Source organism: Dermacentor variabilis, chromosome 2 (assembly GCF_050947875.1).
Source record: "Dermacentor variabilis isolate Ectoservices chromosome 2, ASM5094787v1, whole genome shotgun sequence".
NCBI classification, from domain to species: Eukaryota; Metazoa; Arthropoda; class Arachnida; order Ixodida; family Ixodidae; genus Dermacentor; species Dermacentor variabilis.
In genome coordinates, this window is record NC_134569.1 from 7,451,779 (window position 1) to 7,471,500 (window position 19,722).

Sequence of the window (19,722 nt, forward strand, 5' to 3'; positions counted from 1 at the left end):
AACTTTCCCTTTCTCTTCTAGTTCATGCGGACGCTTATGAACGTCAAGTGATTTTTGTTTCGATGCTTTTCTGCCCAGCCTTAATGAATTTAATGTCTGCGGTCAGCTCATGTTGTGCCTTCGAACTTTGTAATGAGCGGGAGTGAACATCTTTGAGCAGTTGAAAAATTACGGTCATCTGTTCTGCAGGGTCTTCAGGGAGTGATTCAATTTCTAATAGGGATTTGGATCGAGTGGTGGGGCCGGGGTTCGTTTCTATGTCGCCGGAGCACAAGAGTAGGAAAGCCATAGAAAAGCAATCATGCACAGTTTCACACAGCACCCCTGGGCATGGGAACAGCAATAAGCAGATGTTATCGCTTTTTTTAGCGTACAAGGAAAACGTACACACCTGCATCGGAGCAAAGCGAAAATCAGGAGCCATGCTTCTTGCAATGTTCCCGTGCCCGCTGAATCCGAGGACGGAGTGGCCACAGCTTAAATTCTTGCGGCGATGATGCAGTCGTCGATGGGGTTGAACGGCCGAAGGCGAACGATTCCATCGGAAGCGCAGGGATGAAATATTTGTTGAAGCGACCACAGTCAGGCAGTGGCGGTGGTAGCATCTCAGCTGATGGGCATGAGGGAGATAGCGATTCCGGTATCAGCCAGGTGAAGAAGAGCGTCAGCGTAACCTGCATCGGAGCAAAGCGAAAATCAGGAGCCATGCTTCTTGCAATGTTCCCGTGCCCACTGAATCCGAGGACGGAGTGGCCACAGCTTAAATTCCTTGCGGGCGATGATGCAGTCGTCGATGGGGTTGAACGGCCGAAGGCGAACGATTCCATCGGAAGCGCAGGGATGAAATATTTGTTGAAGGGACCACAGTCAGGCAGTGGCGGTGGTAGCATCTGAGCTGATGGGCATGAGGGAGATATCGATTCCGGTATCAGCCAGGTGAAGAAGAGCATCAGCGTAACCTGCATCGGAGCAAAGCGAAAATCAGGAGCCATGCTTCTTGCAATGTTCCCGTGCCCACGCATGGGAACATTGCATGTATGCACGATGCGACTGGTGTAGAACTTTGTGGAAGGCACGCGGGTCCCAACGGTTACTCTGGAACATTCGACGACTGATCTACAAAAGCCGACGCGCTTGACCCGTTGATCAGATTTTAACGATCACCGACTGTGTTCGCCGTTGTCACCATTCTTTAAGTGTAGCCTGTTCTTATGGGCACAGGTTCGCCCAATAAAAGTTAGTTTCGTCTTTCACAGTATTGCTACTGTGTTCTTCATATGTCACTCCACGTGACAATAGCGAGGCGAACGCTACTGATCATTGCTCACCATTACATAGCGTTTGGAAAAGGGCAGCACCAAGCCCAAAAGATGATGCGTCTGCTGAAAGAATCATTGGAAATATAGGGCCATATGATTAGCAGAGCAAATTAGGGCCTTCAGCGTTTCAAAGGCCGTGTTCTGAGCAGGGCCCCAAACCCATTCGGTATCTTTTGTCAACAGCCCCCTCAGAGGAGCCGTTATATATGGCAAGTGTGGCAAAAAATTGTCCAAGATGATTCGCCATGCCCGGAACACTGCATAACTCTGTTACGTTACCTGGAGGCTCCAGTTCTTTTACAGCATCTATCTTTGCCCGGTCAGGTTGTACACCATCTCCGGAGATTGTCAAAAAAGATTTCGTTTACACCAAAAACACACTTCGCTTTGTTTAAGGTGGCGTTCTGAACCAATCTAGCTAGAACATTTGTCAGCCTTGAGTCGTGCTGCTTTTTAGTGTCACCGAACACAAGAATGTTGTCCATCAGTTTAACTGCACCAGAGAAGCCCTCCAACATTTCAATGATGCACTTTTGGAAATAGTCAGGCGCTGATGTAATTCTAAAAGGCAACCTCATAAAACAGTAGAGCCCAAATGGTATTATAAATGTGGTTAACTCCTCCGAGTCCTTGGCGAATCGAACCTGATGAAAGATTGAATTTGCTACTTTTCAGAACAACAAGCTAACGAACCTAGCACTTCATCGACCGTAGGTAGCGTGAACCTTTCTCTTAAAACTGATTTGTTTACCTGTGCCAAGTCAATGTATACCTCGATGTCTCCTGAAGGTTTTACATCTGGCACAATACCAGCGCACCAGTCGGTTGGCCCGTCAACTTTGCGTATAACACCCATTCCCTCCATTTTCTCAATTTCTTTTTTCACCTGGTCTCTCCGTGGAATCAGTATCCAGCGTGGTGCACACATAGCAAAAGAAATGGCTTCCGACTTCAGTCTGATGCGATACTCGCCTGACATTGTGCCGAGGCTGCTGAAAGCTTGCGAGAGGAAGGCCTCGTAATTAGTGTGCTTGCTTAAGGGCTCCAAGAACTTAATTAGCCCTAATGCTTCAAGAGCTGGCAAACAGAGAAGAATATGGTGCAAAGGGCTGACGACATAGTATGCTTGATGAGAAGATTTTCCCTCCCATTGAACTTCTGCCTCAAATTTGCCCAAAACATTCAGGTGAGCCCCACTTGCACCAGTCAGAACCTCACCTACCTTCCATAGACTAGAGGGTAAGAGTGGAAAAGATGGCGGTACTACAGAAACTTTAGCACCCGTATCCACCTTAGCAAAAACTGGTACGTTGTTAATTTTTACTTGAAGGAATCGCGACTGTGCTAAAGTGTCCCGTGATACCGCAGCTGTGGCATTTCTGTGCCATCACTGGGCAGGCAGCCCTGGCGTGCACGTTGCCGCCACAGAAGCTGCAGCATTCATCCCGACGTGCTGGACCTTTGTTTCTGAAGACTTTCCTCTGCTGTTTCTTCTGATCACCCGCGGCGTTAATGCCAACCTCGCCGCACTCCAGAGACAAGGAACCGTTGTTGATGCCTTTGTTAAGCATTGTGACTGCACTGGTCCCACGGCGATTACCTAGCACTTACATGTGGTGCAAAGGAAAAAAAAAAAAAGCAAATGGCAGCAGCTGTGCGCTCCGAATACCGAGTTTCAATCGCTCAGCACTGTACATTTCCGACACTGCTTTGTTATGGTCTAGTTGTTCTACCATTAATAAAGGAGCCATTCATAAGCAAGAGCATCATGTCCTATGTGAATTATGTACCTGTCTTCGCCTCCTCAAGTGTAACGGCTCCGGAGCTTGGGCACCAAAGGCAAGCACTCAGATTTGCAGTCATCATTTTGCCGTATTATCAGTGCATCAGTCTCCTTTCTAGAGTGCACTTTTGCTTCTCGCGCTTCCCAATATGGTTGTGTCTGGCACATGACCGTTTGCTGTGCATCAACGGCGAATGCAAACGCACCGGCGTGTTCACACTCGCCACCACCAATGGCTCTCGCAGCGCTAGGCTGTGTGAAATGGGCCATGAGTGAAGATTGGGCTAGTTTCTAAGACATTAAGAATGGTGAAGCATTAAAAAGATAAAAACGTTACAACAGACAGAAAATGGGAACTTACTGACACATGTGCGATAGGTGTAGCAGCTCAAGAAACAAAAAAGGGAGATGTATGCCTCCTTTCTTGGCCCATAATTTCCGCGCTCTTCCTCTGTTTACATGATTAAATACGTGACAATGTTAACATGCACAGCAAAATAACATCTGGAATATAACTGCTGGAGTTCCACATCTTAGCTTACCACAGTGAACTCTGTTCATAGGTAGAAATCTGCATCACAATTTGTACAATTTTTTGCTTTATATATTACGTGATGCCATGAATGTGGCCTGCCTTGTACAAGTAGCAACCTCTCTCAAAAGCAAGCACGTGAAAATGCGTCTTCCAGTATGCCAGGCCTCAAAACCTGCAGTGCGAAATCGCTGGAAGCACTGTGAGCGCCTCGTCGTCTGCTTGACATGCCAGTGCTCTGGACCACTGCCGTTCATGGCGCTGTCCGCCTCTGGTGTGCCACGGGAGCCTTACGATGGCCACCCAGAGCCTCGATAAATCCGTTTTCATGAAAGTGAAGGGGCGGCAGCAGATTAAGAATTTTTTTTCTAGAAGTCACGAAACATTAGAGCACCTCCAGAACGATGCTAGGCAGTGGTTCATACTGAAAAGGTGAATTTTTTCATACGTTCAGTTGCCAGCAGGACCATTTGGGATTAGTTTCTGCCACCTTACATATATGGCAATGACCCTCAAAGGGTTAACGCATGCACTTGACGCATATGTTGCTGGCACCCTCGTGTATTTTGCATGGCCTGGCAAGAGATTTTTTTGGCAGTTCAGCCGCACTCTGTCCCACTATCTGTACTCGTGTGTTTGGGCGTTAGTGCTGTGTTTCCAATTTTCCTCTGCTTAGCATCTGCCCTGTATGGTGCAGCGTTTGCCATGTGTTTGCCATGTTGGAAGAAAACCACCTTTAAACTCTTGTGCACTACAGTACACTTCTGCTAATTAGACTCCGGTTAATTCGATTCCAACCAAAGGTGCCAGCCGGTGCTCATGCACTTCTATGGACTCATATGTTCGTTATTTCAATCCTAAAATTTGAATTTTCCAGGTAATTCAAACTTGACCAGTCCATATGCCCGCATTGGGGTCACTCAAAGGGGTGACCTCAATAACAATTACTTGTGGCAGCATCTGTCTCGGCAAAGCTTCGGGGACTGTGAATGCATTGAACACACGTCGTCTTCCGTCGAAAATGGAAATTTTCGGCCTGCCCTAGGAAGGTCTTCAAGCAAGAATGGTAGCTCATTGATGTCTGATTACAGTACTTACCTGATTGGGCCGAAAACTGCCTGCGCAGTGAAATCAGATACGAAACCAAAACTGCCTTCGCGGCATTTATATGCTTTACCACATAACATGTTTTTATTGCAGGGAGGCTGACTTCGAAAACTGTGCGGCAAAGCTGACTTTAGAAACCCGGCCACCATTCTGAAAAATTGAGTACGCATTACATTTCTAGTCTGGTTAGGAGCTTTCAGCAATTTCTATGTTAGTTTTCTACTTTGTATAAATATGAAGTGGGTGCACGCTTGATTCGGACGCATGTTAAACTCAAGTAAGTACTGCGAAATTAACGAGCAGTGTGTTTTGGCATATTTTTCTGCATCTTGCTTAATTCGCCCCGCCGAATAATTCGCTAAAGTTCGTCGGTCCTGTCAGAGTCGAACTAATGGAAGTTGACTGTACTTTTGCCATGGCTTGGATTCCACTGCTTCTTCGAGATAATAAATAATTTCCTTCAATCACCTTGCCTCAAATGATTCCTTGTTCAATGCCTTAACATAAACAATCTGTGAATGTCTGCAGCTCACTGATTTCAGACAGACGCTGCAGCACCACCTTGACAGCTGTTGGAGCTGCCCACGCTGTATCAACTTCATAACAGATGGCTAGTCAGAAATGTTTGCATGGCCTGCTCTGCTGCACAAGATGTTAAACACAGGCCGGCAGAATAAGCAAACACTCATTCACCAATATCTCTTGTAGGTTATTTACTCACTCAGGTTCACGCCCACTCACTAACACTCCATGTCACCCTTGCGAAACGAGTGCACAGTGAGAATGAGTCGGCGTACCCACGAATGAGCACGCCAACCTATGATGTTGGTGAGAAATATGGTATATAATGATAATCATATGAGAACACACTGATGGCACATACACCCATGCACACTATAAAGCTATTCACAATTTCTCATTAAGCCCTGCAGTTTTCAAGTTTTCATGTCAGGAGATAGCCAGCTCGAAAGCCTGCAAATGAAAAAATCACACGGGCCATGATTGGGAACCTTGCCTCATTCTACTTAGATCCTCTTGAATTCAAGGCAATATGATTGCGACAAGGCACTTGTCCTGTTGTACTAAGTTACACATGGCAGTGGTCACCAGCTGCATGCAAGGTGAACCCAGCATGCATGGTGAACACAAAATGAGATGTAGTGAACATAAACAAAATATGGTTAAACAATTAGAAAGTTTTGAAACAGTAAATTGTACTTTTATGTTTCTCGCAACCTATTTCTATGCTGAGCTAAAATCTCAGTTCTTCATTACATCAGTAATACCTTATCTCCCATCTTGTCAAATGCTCTAGTCAGTTGTTTCTTTAAGGGCTGTGCTAGGGTATAGTACCATGGTAAAACCTCCGTTAGTTTGATTCCTTTTTTCCTTCGGTACTATTCACCATTCGCTTCATACCTAACTGCCATTAATTAGCCACATGCTGGTGAGCTATAGGGATGTTCAGCCTCATGGTGGACCAGGCACGACAAAAAGCATGAGCCACCAAGTATGGCTCCATAAAAGGTTTTGCCAGCTAGAGCAAATCTTGACCAATCTTCCAACTCTGTTTTGGTAAATATGTCATCAGCTTTGAGCATTTTGTAAGCTAATCAATGCCGAGAAAAAAAATTATTCTTTTTTTCCATTGGAGGATTAACTTGAGTGTTCGCAGTACGCACCAGTGCCAGCGCTTGCAGGACAAGGAAGTGGTAGAGGTACTGCAGCGCCAGGCTGAGCAGCCCCCAACTGAGGTCAGCCAGGGGCTCGGTGCTAAACACGCCACCCAGCCGCATGAGGTAGCAGGGCACGGCCAACATCAGTCCATGCTGCACCCAGTACACCTCTTGTTCCAGCGGCAGCAGCCGCGTGTTCAGCACCGGAAACAGAAGTGCCAGCAGGGGACCATTCAGCCAATGGATGTGCACTCGAAACAGCACCGTCAGCAGGCAAGACGTGGGAGGTGCCGCCAGCATTACTATCTGAAACAGGCAACACTGAAATGTAGGTTCTCCACCACCCGTATGGCAGCATTCAGAGCGAGGGCTTGGCAGCAGGGGGAGCACAAAGAAAACACAGTGGCTAAAATCAAAACTCAAGCACTTCAGCTCTCAAGTCTTTATATCTAATATTTTGCCTGGGAAAAACATTTCGCTGATTCTGTCTAATGTCCCAAAACCACACTGTTGTGGAGGGCTCCAAGTACATTTTTACCACCTAGGAATCGTTATTGTGCACATAAAGCATTCTTCTTGCATTCCACCCTCATCAGAAAATGGCTGGCAATTTCATCTGTAAACTTGAGCTAAAGCACTGGAACACCACAGCGACTGAATAAAAAAAAAATTATGGTTTTTTACGTGCCAAAACCAGAATCTGATTATGCGGCATGCCATAGCAGGGGACTCCGGAAATTTGGACCGCCTGGAGTTCTTTAACGTACACCTATATTTAAGTACACAGACCTCGTGCTTAGCAGCGCAACACCATGGCCACTAAGCAACATTGGTGGGTGCCACTGAATTAAGGAAAATGTGTACTCAGCAGTAGTATTTAATTTACCTAGCCTTATATAAAAATTGCCTACACCCTCAAAGACCCTACAGGTGACACCGTGCTTACACAATGGACTCCATGCTCTCCCATATTTGCATTAGCCGTGACAAAGGCAGCCCAAATTTAACAAGTGCAGCTGAGCTCCACAGGAAGCAGTGCAGCAGCAAAGAGCTTGTGGCAGGCGCTCTGCACCTGTAGCATGGTGATGATGTGGCAGGGGTTGAGAATGTAGATGACGGTGCGCGAAGCAAACTTGAAGCCAAGTTCCATGCCAAACACCAAACAGAGCAGCACCAGCAGACACCGCTTGCCCCCACGATCTTCGCGCACAACTTTTGGCGCTGGAGGCACCTGCACATGAACATCCCTTCTGCTTGGCAATGCCATCGTCATACAGGAACTATCTCTGAAACCTGCAGCAAAAAACTTCTACAGCTTTAAACAGCACAGCAGACTGAGTCATGTATATCATTCGCTGATATAAAAAAATATTTGAGTGAACTTTGCGTTGCTGTACCTGAGTAAGATATTGCCAGCTGACACTCAGATTCATATGCATATAAAAAATGCACAGCCCACACTGGCAAAATCGAAAAGGCTCTCAAAAATATTGCCACAGTGTACGCATGCTCATGGTAAATGTTTTGAAAAAATATAATCCTTTCATCCTGCCCGTTGGAAATTTAGTTCAACACATTTCCAGTGCATTCAGCATCATTAAAAGATCACCAACAAAAAATTTCCAGCTTTCAACAATTGAGCAACTGCTATTTAATTACTTTGTACAATAAGTTATCACCCACAGAATATTGCTGGTGAAACTTACCGAGAAATTATTTTAAATAAGAGTTTTAAAACCAAGCCGACTGCTGCCTTTAAACTGCAGCACCTTGCAACATCGACATCAACTTTATGCGTGCTAGCCTCTCTCCGACATTCCACAAGAGCTGCTGATGTTCGATGGGGATGCTCAAATGCACGGACCAGGATGGAAAAATTCCCCTTGCCTGCTGAGCTGCTCACCTGACTGTTTTTTTGGCTCCGTGCTCTCCCGTGTGCACCCTTGTCACACGTGGGACCCAAAGAGGTCCCAGGCATAAGGGTAAGAACAGATGTTTTACATCGAAGCTGTCTATGGCTAGGATCTGGAAAAAAATTTGTCCGAGATGTTGACAAATAGCCTAGTCACGTGGTACACAGCAGCGAGGCGTGAGCAAGCGCTACTGCATCGCCTCTCTGCAGTGGAGCATGTGATGCCATGTCACACCTTCACATTTGCGAGCTGGTGACTGAAGGTCAAACGCACGTCGAGACTGACCGTGGGAGTTGTACCTGGAGGAGTAGAGCTTTCACTCTAAAACAGTACACCGGAGCGATGAACACTGTTGGCCAAACGCTAGTCTATGACGATCCATGTCAAAACATCAGTGTATATGTATAAAGCAATTATTATTATTATTATTATTATTAAAAAGAAAAATTTTAAATTTAGGCAATTAGATTTTTTTAATAAACAAAAAATTTATTTAAAAAGAAAAGGATGAAACAAACAACACAGTTACACAAGTTTGTGCCTTTGAAAAATCATGGGGTCTTACGTGCCGAAACCACTTTCTGATTATGAGGCACGCCGTAGTGGGGGACTCCGAAAATTTGGACCACCTGGGTTTCTTTAACGTGCACCCAAAATCTAAGTACACAGGTGTTTTTGCATTTCGCCCCCATCAAAATGCGGCCGCCGTGGCCGGGTTTCAATCCCGCGACCTTGTGCTTAGCAGCCCAACACCATAGCCACTAAGCAACCACGGCGGGTTGAGTTTGTGCCTTTATTCAACCGACATAGCATAACCATCATATAGAATTGAATATAGCTACCAAGCAATACAGCTTCGCTGGCCTTCCATCTTCACATGGTGGAAGGGCTCTGAATTTATTTCCCACACTTTTGCCCTCCAAAGTAGCAGCACAGGCGTTGCACAAGGATGGGCATTACATTAGTAAATATGGTACTTTTTAAGTGCACTATCCTTGGAGAACAGCGAGCCACTTTGGAAATGTACAAATAAAAATTGGTTGAAGCACATATGGCAGGCATTGGCAGTTTATCCTTGAAAAGAAGAGTGCACAGTCATCGCATAGTACCAACTTTTAGGTATGGTTCCGGGTTTTCAATTACTCCTACGAGATTCGAAAAACACTTCCTGGTAAAAAGACAATTTGGATTCATCCGAAAACCACCAGATTATCAGGGCCCTCAGCAGTGACCATAATAGGGCGCAGTAACAACATTTGCAGGAGTGAGTGAAAAGCTCAAGGCATTTGTTGTGACAGCGAACTCCCCAAAGAACTTGCTGATCAGGTTGAGTCCCTATAAAAACATATAGAAATGATCTGCTCTCCACAAGTACAGAACTAGAAGCTCAGGCTACATATTTACATGACTTTCACTGTCTTCTTGCCGAATGCCTACAGTTGATGCTAAGCTAATGCAATGGTGCATCTTTGACAAACTTTGCAAAGGGCACAGACTGCACGCTTGACATCTTGGGCGAGGAGAAGCTCTGTGAAGTCATTAAGAGATGCTGTTGCAGAAAAGTGGAGCTTTACCGTGCAGCAGAACACTTAACATGACTTGCGGTATACAATAAAGTCACTCTACTAGTACCGCACTCTAATTATTATTATTATTTTATTATTATAAATAATGAAACCAAAGATGAAGGCAAAAATGCACATTCAACACTTATGAGCAGTTGTTCTCTGTCATTCTACCACTGCGGTATGCGTACGTTCTTCGCAAGGGAGTTCACAGAATACAGTCAAACCTGGATATATTGTACCCACATATAACAAATTATTGTGCGCGTCGAACAGCTGTAAAATCCCCTTGGAAATTCTTGTACAAAATTTTTATTTTATTTATTATAGCAATGCAAATTACCTATATATTGAACTTTTTTGTGATCCCCTTCAGATTCGATATATCCAGGTTCGATTGTATCAGGTGCACACTATTAGAGAAATCCTTGAGCCCCTAGTTTTCTCATCGTTTCATACACTTGGCAGGATCTACTGGCTTTTAATATATCCAGTGCGAATGTTGAAAGGGTAATGTTGGTGTTTAGTTTTGTAAAGTAGAAAGAGTGCTGCACAATGACAGGCTCCAACATACATAAATATGCATGTACATATTATAGTAAGTTACAATGGTGATAAACCCCGACACTGTAACTGTTGACTGTAAATGTAAAAAAAAAAAAAAGAACAGGCAGAAAGGTTTATGTGGCTGTACTGTCTTTTCCTCTTTCCAGTCAAGGCTATTCTTGAGGTATGGGGAAGCTGAAAGGCAAATAACAGTCAAAAAGTCGAGAAACATCGAATTTTATTGTGCCTTAAAAGAGATCTCTAATAAACTTGAAGTATAATCTCAAAAATGCAAAACCTTATTTATGGGGAAGATAAGGAAGGACAAGATTAGGAAGATAACAAAAAAAGGCTTGAGAGAAAGCTATGAACCGTGCAACAAACAATGTAATGGAAAATGATAGGCATAATCTTAAGAGGAACCGAGCCTGTGTGAGCAAACATGTGTAGCTGCATTGATATTCAGGTTGCGATTAAGAGATGGAGTCGAGTATGGAAGGCAGACATGGTGCGATTAAATTTGCAGGCATCGTATTGAGTCAGCTGATGCAAGGCAGGTGCAGTAGTAGGAGATCGTTGGGAGTGCGCTTGGTCCTGCCGTGAACATTAAAAAAACAGGCTGATCTGATTTCGCACAGTGTTCCAACGCCTGATGACGGCCATCTCCGCAAGCGATCAACTTTTGAGCCCAACGAGGAAAGAAAGAGCAAGCAGAGGAAAATGTGCAGTAGGTAGTAGTTCTTTAACGAAAGAGACAAAACATTCGATCGTTCTATGCAGATGCCGAACTCTTTATCCCGGTCATTACTGGCTTTTTATATGTGCAGCATGCGTGACACAAATGAACAAATTACAGAAATCAGCCATGGACACCTGTTTTTTGGCGCTACCACTTGTGGAAATTTTCCATTCTTTCAGCGCGTGATCACTGCTATCGAGGAGGAAGTGGTTTATGTGAGGAATAATAACTCTCACACACAGTTCTCGACTGGCCGACTGTGGTGACAACGCAGTCGGCCGCGCCAATGCGCGAAAATGAACGCACTCGCAATGGAATCGTATTATCGACTTTGATCCATCATAGGTGCACTGATCCTGGCTTGGTCGATGGGCCAACAGTTCATTTGCCAACAAACGGACCCACCTGCAGACGCCGCCAGCTCCACAGCGCTAGTGCCGTAGCCCAGAGCACAGCGAGCAGCGTTTCCCAGAGGCGCCTCCGGGTGGATACGAATTGGGCGCACTCGGGCCCGCCGTTGCCTGCCAAGCTGTGGTTGACACCCGCGTATGCCCACCCGGAAACGGCGAACAACGACGAGGATGCAGCAGTGCCTAAAGTGCACGGTTCAGTTTGATCGTTCGCCATGCCGTTCATGATTGCACAAATTCGACACTTGTTTCACCACCTCGAGTGAAAGCCCCGTGAAGTTGCCCAAACTTGTCACGACCCAAGAAATGCGAAAACCACGGTAACTACGACCACCGGTACAACTCCAACATTCATGGAGGAAAAAAAGCCATGCCATAGCCATGCGTTATGACATTTTCCTCACGTCAATCTCGGAGGCTGCAACGCTTCATGCTTTCGGCACTTTCGGCTATTTTTGACGCCCGCTACTGCCACCCACAGAGCCGATTCCTGATTGTTGATATTCAGTAACGTAAACTTCATAACATTTCCTACATTCATTTTTTCTTTTCCTTCCAAAGCAACTTCAGGAGAGGAGGTGGAAAAACTTTATTTTCGTCAGATGTCTCTTGAATTTATCATCATCATCAGCAGCCTATTTTATGTTCACAGGACGAAGGCATAGCACAGAACCACGGCATAGCACAGAAACGTAGAAGTGCGTTTCCATTGAGCGGCCGTGACAGAACACTCTTTATTCTATGGGCAGAGTAGGCACCATAGAGCATAGAGTTTGAAACTCTGTGGTAGGCACCTTGCCAAGCGCGACGCCAATCCGAAGTCACAATATACCGGCATTCCCATGCATGCACGCATGCACTATCACGGCCGCTCAATGGAAACGCACTTGGTGCGGCCCGTCGCGTAGCGCCGGTTTTACTGGGCGAGGGCGTGATGCGAGAGTTTACCGTTTCCGCCGTCGGGGCGCCACTGCTCCAGGACGCTTTGCAGGAGGAAGAGCGCCCGAGCGCCGCAGAGCCAGTGGGTCTCACGCGTCGCAGCGGGTTTCTTTATGATATACGACTGCCCTACTGGTTCTGCGCACGTGTGTGATCGTGTACGGTGTGAACAGACGTTAGTACAGACGGTGCCATGCCGCGCAACTGCTGTGTGCCGCTGTGCAGCACCAACGCAAGGAAAGATCCGACGATACGATATTATGAATTTCCGTGCGATCCTCAACGGCGGGCAGCATGGTTGAAGAACATGGTTTCGCCATGTTTGGCGAAAACAGCCGTTAAACTTCCCATTCAGGATGGTGAAACTTGTCTTGTCAGCTGCCATCTCATCTGCAGCCAGTGAGCTCTCGAGTGAGCTTGAATTCATCACTATGTGGAGTGAGCTTGTAGCTGATAGCTGATTGCGTATACCTGGCCGGCTACGTTGCACGTGCATGTGAGGAAAAGGTGCAGTTGTTCTACAAGTTAAAAAAATTGGATTAGGCGTGCATTCTTTTGTCCTTTGTTTAAGCGACTAATTCACACACACACACACATATACATACACACACACACACACACACATATATATATATATATATTGAGGTATGTCTGTGGCTGATTTCATTACGAATATATATTAGATTATGTTCTTTTAGTACCGTTTTTCAAGCTAAATTTTTATGCTCGTCTTCAGGTGGCTTGTAATTCCTGCAAACTCCTTTTTCATGCAGCGAGGCCAGCTGAAGCAATTTATAGATTGATCCGCAACGTTGATGATGGATGGCTAAGGTACCCAACAATAGAAGCAGTTGGCCTGTGTAAGCTTGTATGCACCTTCGTCACCAAGGTCATGAAGTGCTCAGACGTGAGACGAACCAGCAGGCTATGCAACAACTTGATGTCAGCACTATACTTCCTCATTTCACACAATTTCCGGCGCTGACTTCTGAAAAAGAGGATCGCAACCACGCTGAGGACCTCTGCAGAGTATTTTTGAGCAAGCTCATAAGACTATTGTTGACGAACAGGGCTAGCAGCCTGAATTCGACAGTTGAAAAAATTTTGCTTACACATAAACCTCTCTCGAGGAAAGTTCTGCGCTTGTAACGCTTTCAGCTTCTGTGTACATGAACTTTGAAATGAAAAGAAAAACTGGACTCGACCTACTGACTTCTGGCTTTATTGTTTTCTTTCCGACCATTGATGTAGGCTAGTAGTGCCCATTTGCAAAATATTTCCCGCATATACCCGTGAACCGGCTGAACTATATAATGCAGTACATTTCTGCATGTCCAGAAACGTAAAACAGCGTTAATCATCGGCTCTAATTGTGGACCAGACTGATCAGAGTTCGGACTTCTTAAAACGAGCATTTTATGCTAACCAACTAATTATATGCAACAACTTAGCGGATAACCGACTTCGTGTGTGTCGAACGCTCGAAGAAGCGCACCTAACATAGGTGACTTCCTACACAAACTGTCGCTGACAACTGCAGCGATGCTGACGTACTGCTATCAGTAGCAAATCGCCAGTTGACATTAACATTCATATTTTGTGAAACACCGCTACACAGCTCTTCATCGGAACAAATCAAGCGCTGACCGCGCGGCCGCGGCGGGCGGCGCACAGCTCTCCCCCCGCAACTGTCCCGGAGCAGTGGCGCTGCGGCGGTGGCGACGGGAACTAGGCGCGTCACGCCTCTCTTGGCCGACGCGACAGGCCGCACGAAGTGCGTTCCATTGAGCGGCCGTGCCACCACAGCGCAGCAGTGCCAGATTTCCCTCTAGGTAATATAGTGAGAAACTCTATGGCTTAATGGTTTCAATAGTATCAGGCTTCTGTGCTAGAGTCCCTGTGTTCGAATCCTGCCATCGGGCAATGTTAATGATGTTTATTTAATTATTTATTACGCAATACACTGTTGAAAATGACGAGTTTACGAAGTCACAAATCTGTTTGAAGCCAAAAAGACGAAGTTTAGGCAAATCCATGTACTTCCCGTAATTCCCGTGCTGGAACAGCCATAGAGTTTCCTACGGGAACATACCGGAACAACCGCTCCCATTGCAGCTCCCATAGACCATAGACACTAGCGCCAGAGTTCTCTCTAGTAATTTTTGGCCAGCGATAGGTGTAATCTTTGTGGGGCGGGAGGCATAGAGTTTCCTGCGGGAGGGACCCTCGACCACATAATATGGGAATGTCCATACTCTCCTAGGGAACGCACAAAATAGGTAGTAGAGACACCTGGGAGACCCTGCTGCGCATCTCGGACTTTGAGCTCCAGCTCCGGCTCGTCCAACTGGCTGAAGAGGCTGGGACACAAAACCTCCAAGCCTGCATCTGAGGCGGCGGCACTCGCCCCCTGACCTGCGTGTTGGGGGGTGGGTAGAACACCTTATCCATTGGAAAATAAAGTTTATTCTATCTATCTGTAGGAAACTCTATGGCGTCGGAGACCCTACACCAACTGCATGAAGCTTGGACAAACGCTTCATTCTACTGTATCTGGTTCGTTCTACTGTATCTACTGTGCTCGGTGGCGGAAACAGTAATTTTATTCCCCACCAACGTGTTGTGAATAAAACGGAGAAGCAGCGACGGAGACGGCGTAAGTGACGCATGAACAATAATGCATTGAGCAGACGACAGCGACTAGGCGATGGCAGCGCTACCGCAATTTCAGCGTTTTCTTTTCATCACTTTCGACGCTTGCCATGGCGTGTGCTGGAGGACTCCTTCTTTTACGCTCCAATCATAATCCGTCTCCGTCACGGTCAATGGCGGCACAGCTCACGGGATAATTGTAAACAAATACCACGTGCGTGGTGACTAACGTATAAATGTTCACTAGTATTTGGTGTTTAGTGCGCAAGTGTGGAAATACGCAATGGACAAGTCGCACGGCAATTGCGAGTGTTGTGAAAAATGGTATAAGGTGAGTCGCAGCTACATTCGGACTACGCATGCAATGCGCACATATCGCATGAAACGCCCAGCCAACGTACCGGGAGGTTAACCTAAATGTAAGAGTTAAACACGGACAATGTCAGCATTTATACTAGCTGTAGTTAATGTTAGAAAGCCTTGTAAAATTGGTCAGGACGCCGTGGAATGCCACTATATATAGCGGCCGGCGCAGATGCCAGGGACTCGTCAAACTGACTTCATTAGTCGCCGTGTCTTTTGGTTTCGGCCTCTGTTCTAGCTTAGTAGTAGTATTGTGCTAGGATATAGACGTGATCCACAGCACACACACACAAAAAGAAATGGACGACGACAGTGGTACGTTAATTGTTGCTGGGATTTTGGTAGTAAACTCTCTAGTACAGCGTTTCGTAGAGCGTCTGCCTGCGTTCACTGAGCAGCATGGAACAACGTTTGATCGGTAGCGAGCAGCCTATTGGTTTTTGAGTGTTTAGAAAATTCATATTATGCTCCACAGACGGTGAACATAACTAAGCACACTAGCCGTTCAATGTATACAGTGCCCTAGCTGCGTTTATATTCTTACTACTTTAAGAGAAAACTGTGCTTATTTATCATTATTGTGGTGGAACAAAAAACGAGGGACGGACAGAAGTAACATAGACAGGCGCTCCCCACGTTGCTTCTGTCGTCCCTCGTCTTTTGCTGCGCAACAATTATGGTAATTAATCATGCACTAACTAGCCCAGCAGCGGGTTTTACTTAGTCCTTACCTTGCTTTCTTCTTGCTCGAACTCAACATTGTTTTTTATTCTCGTTCTTGTCTTGTTGATTGCCTGGTTCGCTAGAAAAATAAGAAATAAATGGAAACAAGGAAGAGAGAAAACTCATTTCTATTGGAGTGGTGGTGGTCGTTTTACTGACTCATAAGTCCGGACGAGCCAGGCAAGGAATGATGTGAATTGTTTTTTGTTGAATGACACAGGCAAAAAAAGAAAAGAAAGAAAGAAAGAAATCTTGCTGCGAATATCTGCCAGAAACAAAGCAGCGATAAGCGTAAAACCTCCTTCTGAAGTCATTACACACATATCGCACTTCAAGGTTGGAAAAAATAGAGAACTGTGCAGTGGGGAGTATTTACTAAGATGAAAGCAAAACAGCAGTCCACAAGCTGAACATTGTGGCACATTAATGAACACGAGTAATGACTGTGACTACGTAGAGCCGCTGCACAGGAGCACAATGAATAAGCAACAATGACATACTAATATGTACAATATGTGAGAGAGGTTAACGTTCCTACAAAAACGTGGCACAACTGTGTGCATTCTTTTTTTGCAACTGCAACAGTTGTAAATGCTAAAGAAAAGCAGTTTAAGACAAAATTGTTTTTCTAGAGTGAGCTAAAGAGCAGCAGTGGACATCAGAATTTCTGCAATAATTGGTAATACAGTTGTTAAAATATAACTAATTACTAAATTTGACTGGAAATAAGTGCTTGAAATCTGTAGTGAAGTCCAGTTTATATGAGAGTCAATCAAATGAAAACTGCAAATGTTTAAAAAATTTATTAATTGTACACACACGGCACAAAGCTGTATTACCTTTCAATATAACCTCCCCCATGCTCAGTGCAAGTTTGCCAGCACTTACAGAGTGCCTGTATTCCCGTAGAAAATAATTCATTTGGGAGTGTGCGCAGCCATTCGTGAACCGCGTGGCATACCTCTTCATCAGAATCAAACTTCTTTCATCGCTTAGGGCAAGGTCTGGTGAGTGTGGTGGATGTGGAATACACTCAAATTAGGTTTGTCATTGTCGCAACTGTTGCACAGGATTGTCATGTTGCAACAGAAAATGTGCAGGCAACAATCCACAGAATTTTGATTTCATTGCAGGCCGAAGATTATTTTTTTAGGAGGTCATAGTACGATTCACTAGTGCTGTTGGTCTCTCGCAATGTGTGGTGCTCCAAGATGATGCCTTTTTTTCCCCGAAAGAGCGTAACCTTCCCTTTTGATGGCTGTGTTCGGTCCTTTTGTGGTTTGGGTGATGAGGAATGCTGCCATTTCTTATCCGCTCTCTTGTTTTTTGATTGGTGGTAGCGAACCCATGTTTCATCCCCAGTGACGCTTCTTGCAAGGAAGGCATCTTCTTGTTCAACATGCTGCAGAAGTTGTTCACACGTCTCAACACGGCGCTGTTTCAATTCAGGAGTCAGCTGCTGGGGTGCCCATCTTGCAGACAACTTGTGAAATCTGAGAACACCATGTGGTATGCTGAACCATGACTCATGCTTACAATTGCTGCAATGTCATCCAGTGCCACTCGGTGGTTTTCCATCGCAACGGCTTCAATGGCTGAATGTTTTCTGGAGTCGCAATGAGGTGTATCTGACCTGGTTGTCGGCCAGAAATGTCACAACCTTTGCGAATTTGTGACTCCATTTGTAGACTTGCCACTATGGCACACATGCATTACCATGCTAGGCCTTCACTATACGATGAATAGGCTTCACACCTTCACTGTGCAGAAAGTGAATAACACAACTCTGTTCCTGTCTGGTGCAAGTTGCTAGTGGGGCAGCCATTTTTACACTTATTCTGTGCCGGTGTTTCTGCACCTGTGCGATGCTGCCACCGATGCACTGTTAGGAACATGTCTGCCCATAGACGCTGACTATAAGGGGGCTCCAGGGCCCACGCCCCCTCTGAAAAACCTCCGGTGAAGCCGAAGCCTGCGCCACCCCCACACACATAAACACCTAAAATGTTATTGCCAGAGTTCTGCCACCCATATCATTTGAGGTTTCTGTTGAGTTGCGTCGACCTTTTCACTTAAAATTTTACTGTGGCTAATAGCTTACTGCATCATTGTTGGCGCGGTTAGCACAGATTTTAATTCATACATTGCTTTATTTCTGCAAATCCTGACAAGCGCATTAGAAGTATCAGCGGTGGCTGCCTCATCCATATTTCTCATTTCAACGTTGTTTTAAATTTCCACTGTAAACACCCATGCACATATATAATATATTTAAATATACACACAGGACAAAGCTTATTATATTTTTAAAGGAGGAGGAGGTAGCCAATTAAAAATTATTTCTCAAGGTATGGATAGCCTATGTCTAGAGAATGAATATGTTGCTGTATGTTCACCTCGCTTCAAATTGCTTTGCGTGCTTTTTTGACGCAGCAAAACCTGCAGACTTCGGTGGCCCCTTTGGCCGAGTCTTTTATCAACGGCGTGTGAAATGCACACAAATGATATGTGTCTCAGTATTGCTTCTCCTTTCAGTAAGCAGTTCTAACTAAACACTAAAAAAAATCCTCTTCTAATAATTTACAACATATATTAGGGATGAAAATGTCGTCACTTGCATGCAGAAGTCTAATAGTAATTTTTTTCATTACTGATATTTAATTAGGTAATTGTAATTAATTGTATAACTCGAGACATAATATCCTAATTATCAAAATGTCAATGAGGCCTTTCAGATGGGTTACTGTATATGTTCAGTATAGCCGACTTAAACAAACAAATCGAAGAGCACTGCAAAACCTTGAGCAAGCAACAGTGGGAGGAAGTCTGCAACGCCGCGGATGGCCAACTCCACAATGGAAGTATGTGGCGACTGCTGAGGCACCTGCTGGGCGAAACCCAATACAAATCCAAGCAAAGAGCCGACATGCAGAGACTTCTGCACAAAGCAAAAGGGGTGGCGAGCGAGAAGCAAATTGTCATGAAACTCTGCGACAAGTACCTCCCGCAACGACCGACGGTTGAGCACGGCCGGTACACTGGCAGTCCTAGTCCCAAGTTAGATGAAGACTTCAGTGAGGCGGAAATCAGAACGGCACTCCAAGGACTCAACGACAAGTCAGCCCCAGGACCGGACAGCGTTAACAACAAAATGCTCAAAAACCTAGACGACAAATCTGTCACCAAACTCACGGGCTATAATAACAAGTTCTGGAGAGAAGGCCGCATCCTGGAGCAGTGGAAGAGGTCCAAGGCTATCCTCATACCCAAGCACGGAAAGCCGTTGAGTTTGGAGAACCTACGCCCAATCTCTCTCACGTCGTGCGTGGGTAAGGTCTTGGAACACGCCTTCCTGAACCGTATCAACAGCCATCTAGAAAAGAGGGAAGCCTACCCCCACACCATGATAGGCTTCCGATCCCGCCTGTCCACGCAGGACATCATGTTACAACTAA

The 19,722-nt window shown here is 45.4% G+C and overlaps 2 protein-coding genes across 7 annotated transcripts in view; one reads left to right on the plus strand and one right to left on the minus strand.

The window, feature by feature from the left end:
* The window catches only part of LOC142571327 (transmembrane protein 164), a 40,678-nt gene extending 28,958 nt beyond the window's left edge, over positions 1-11,720 (minus strand). Inside the window, exons 1-4 of the mRNA XM_075679591.1 lie at positions 11,586-11,720; positions 8,321-8,442; positions 7,490-7,648; positions 6,424-6,723 (exon numbers count right to left, since the gene is read on the minus strand). Of these exons, the coding sequence (XP_075535706.1) occupies positions 6,424-6,723; positions 7,490-7,648; positions 8,321-8,395 (534 nt within the window). The 5' untranslated portion in view covers positions 8,396-8,442; positions 11,586-11,720. The remainder of the gene's footprint in view (positions 1-6,423; positions 6,724-7,489; positions 7,649-8,320; positions 8,443-11,585) is intronic.
* A 3,557-nt stretch (positions 11,721-15,277) lies between these two features.
* Positions 15,278-19,722, plus strand: part of LOC142571328 (uncharacterized) — a 150,749-nt gene continuing 146,304 nt past the window's right edge. For 4 of the 6 annotated variants that reach the window (XM_075679597.1, XM_075679595.1, XM_075679594.1 and 1 more), the window contains exon 1: positions 15,278-15,512. In XM_075679597.1, coding sequence (XP_075535712.1) covers positions 15,465-15,512 — 48 coding nt within the window. In that variant the 5' untranslated portion in view covers positions 15,278-15,464. The remainder of the gene's footprint in view (positions 15,513-19,722) is intronic. The other 2 variants (XM_075679593.1, XM_075679598.1) reach the window with 2 other exon arrangements.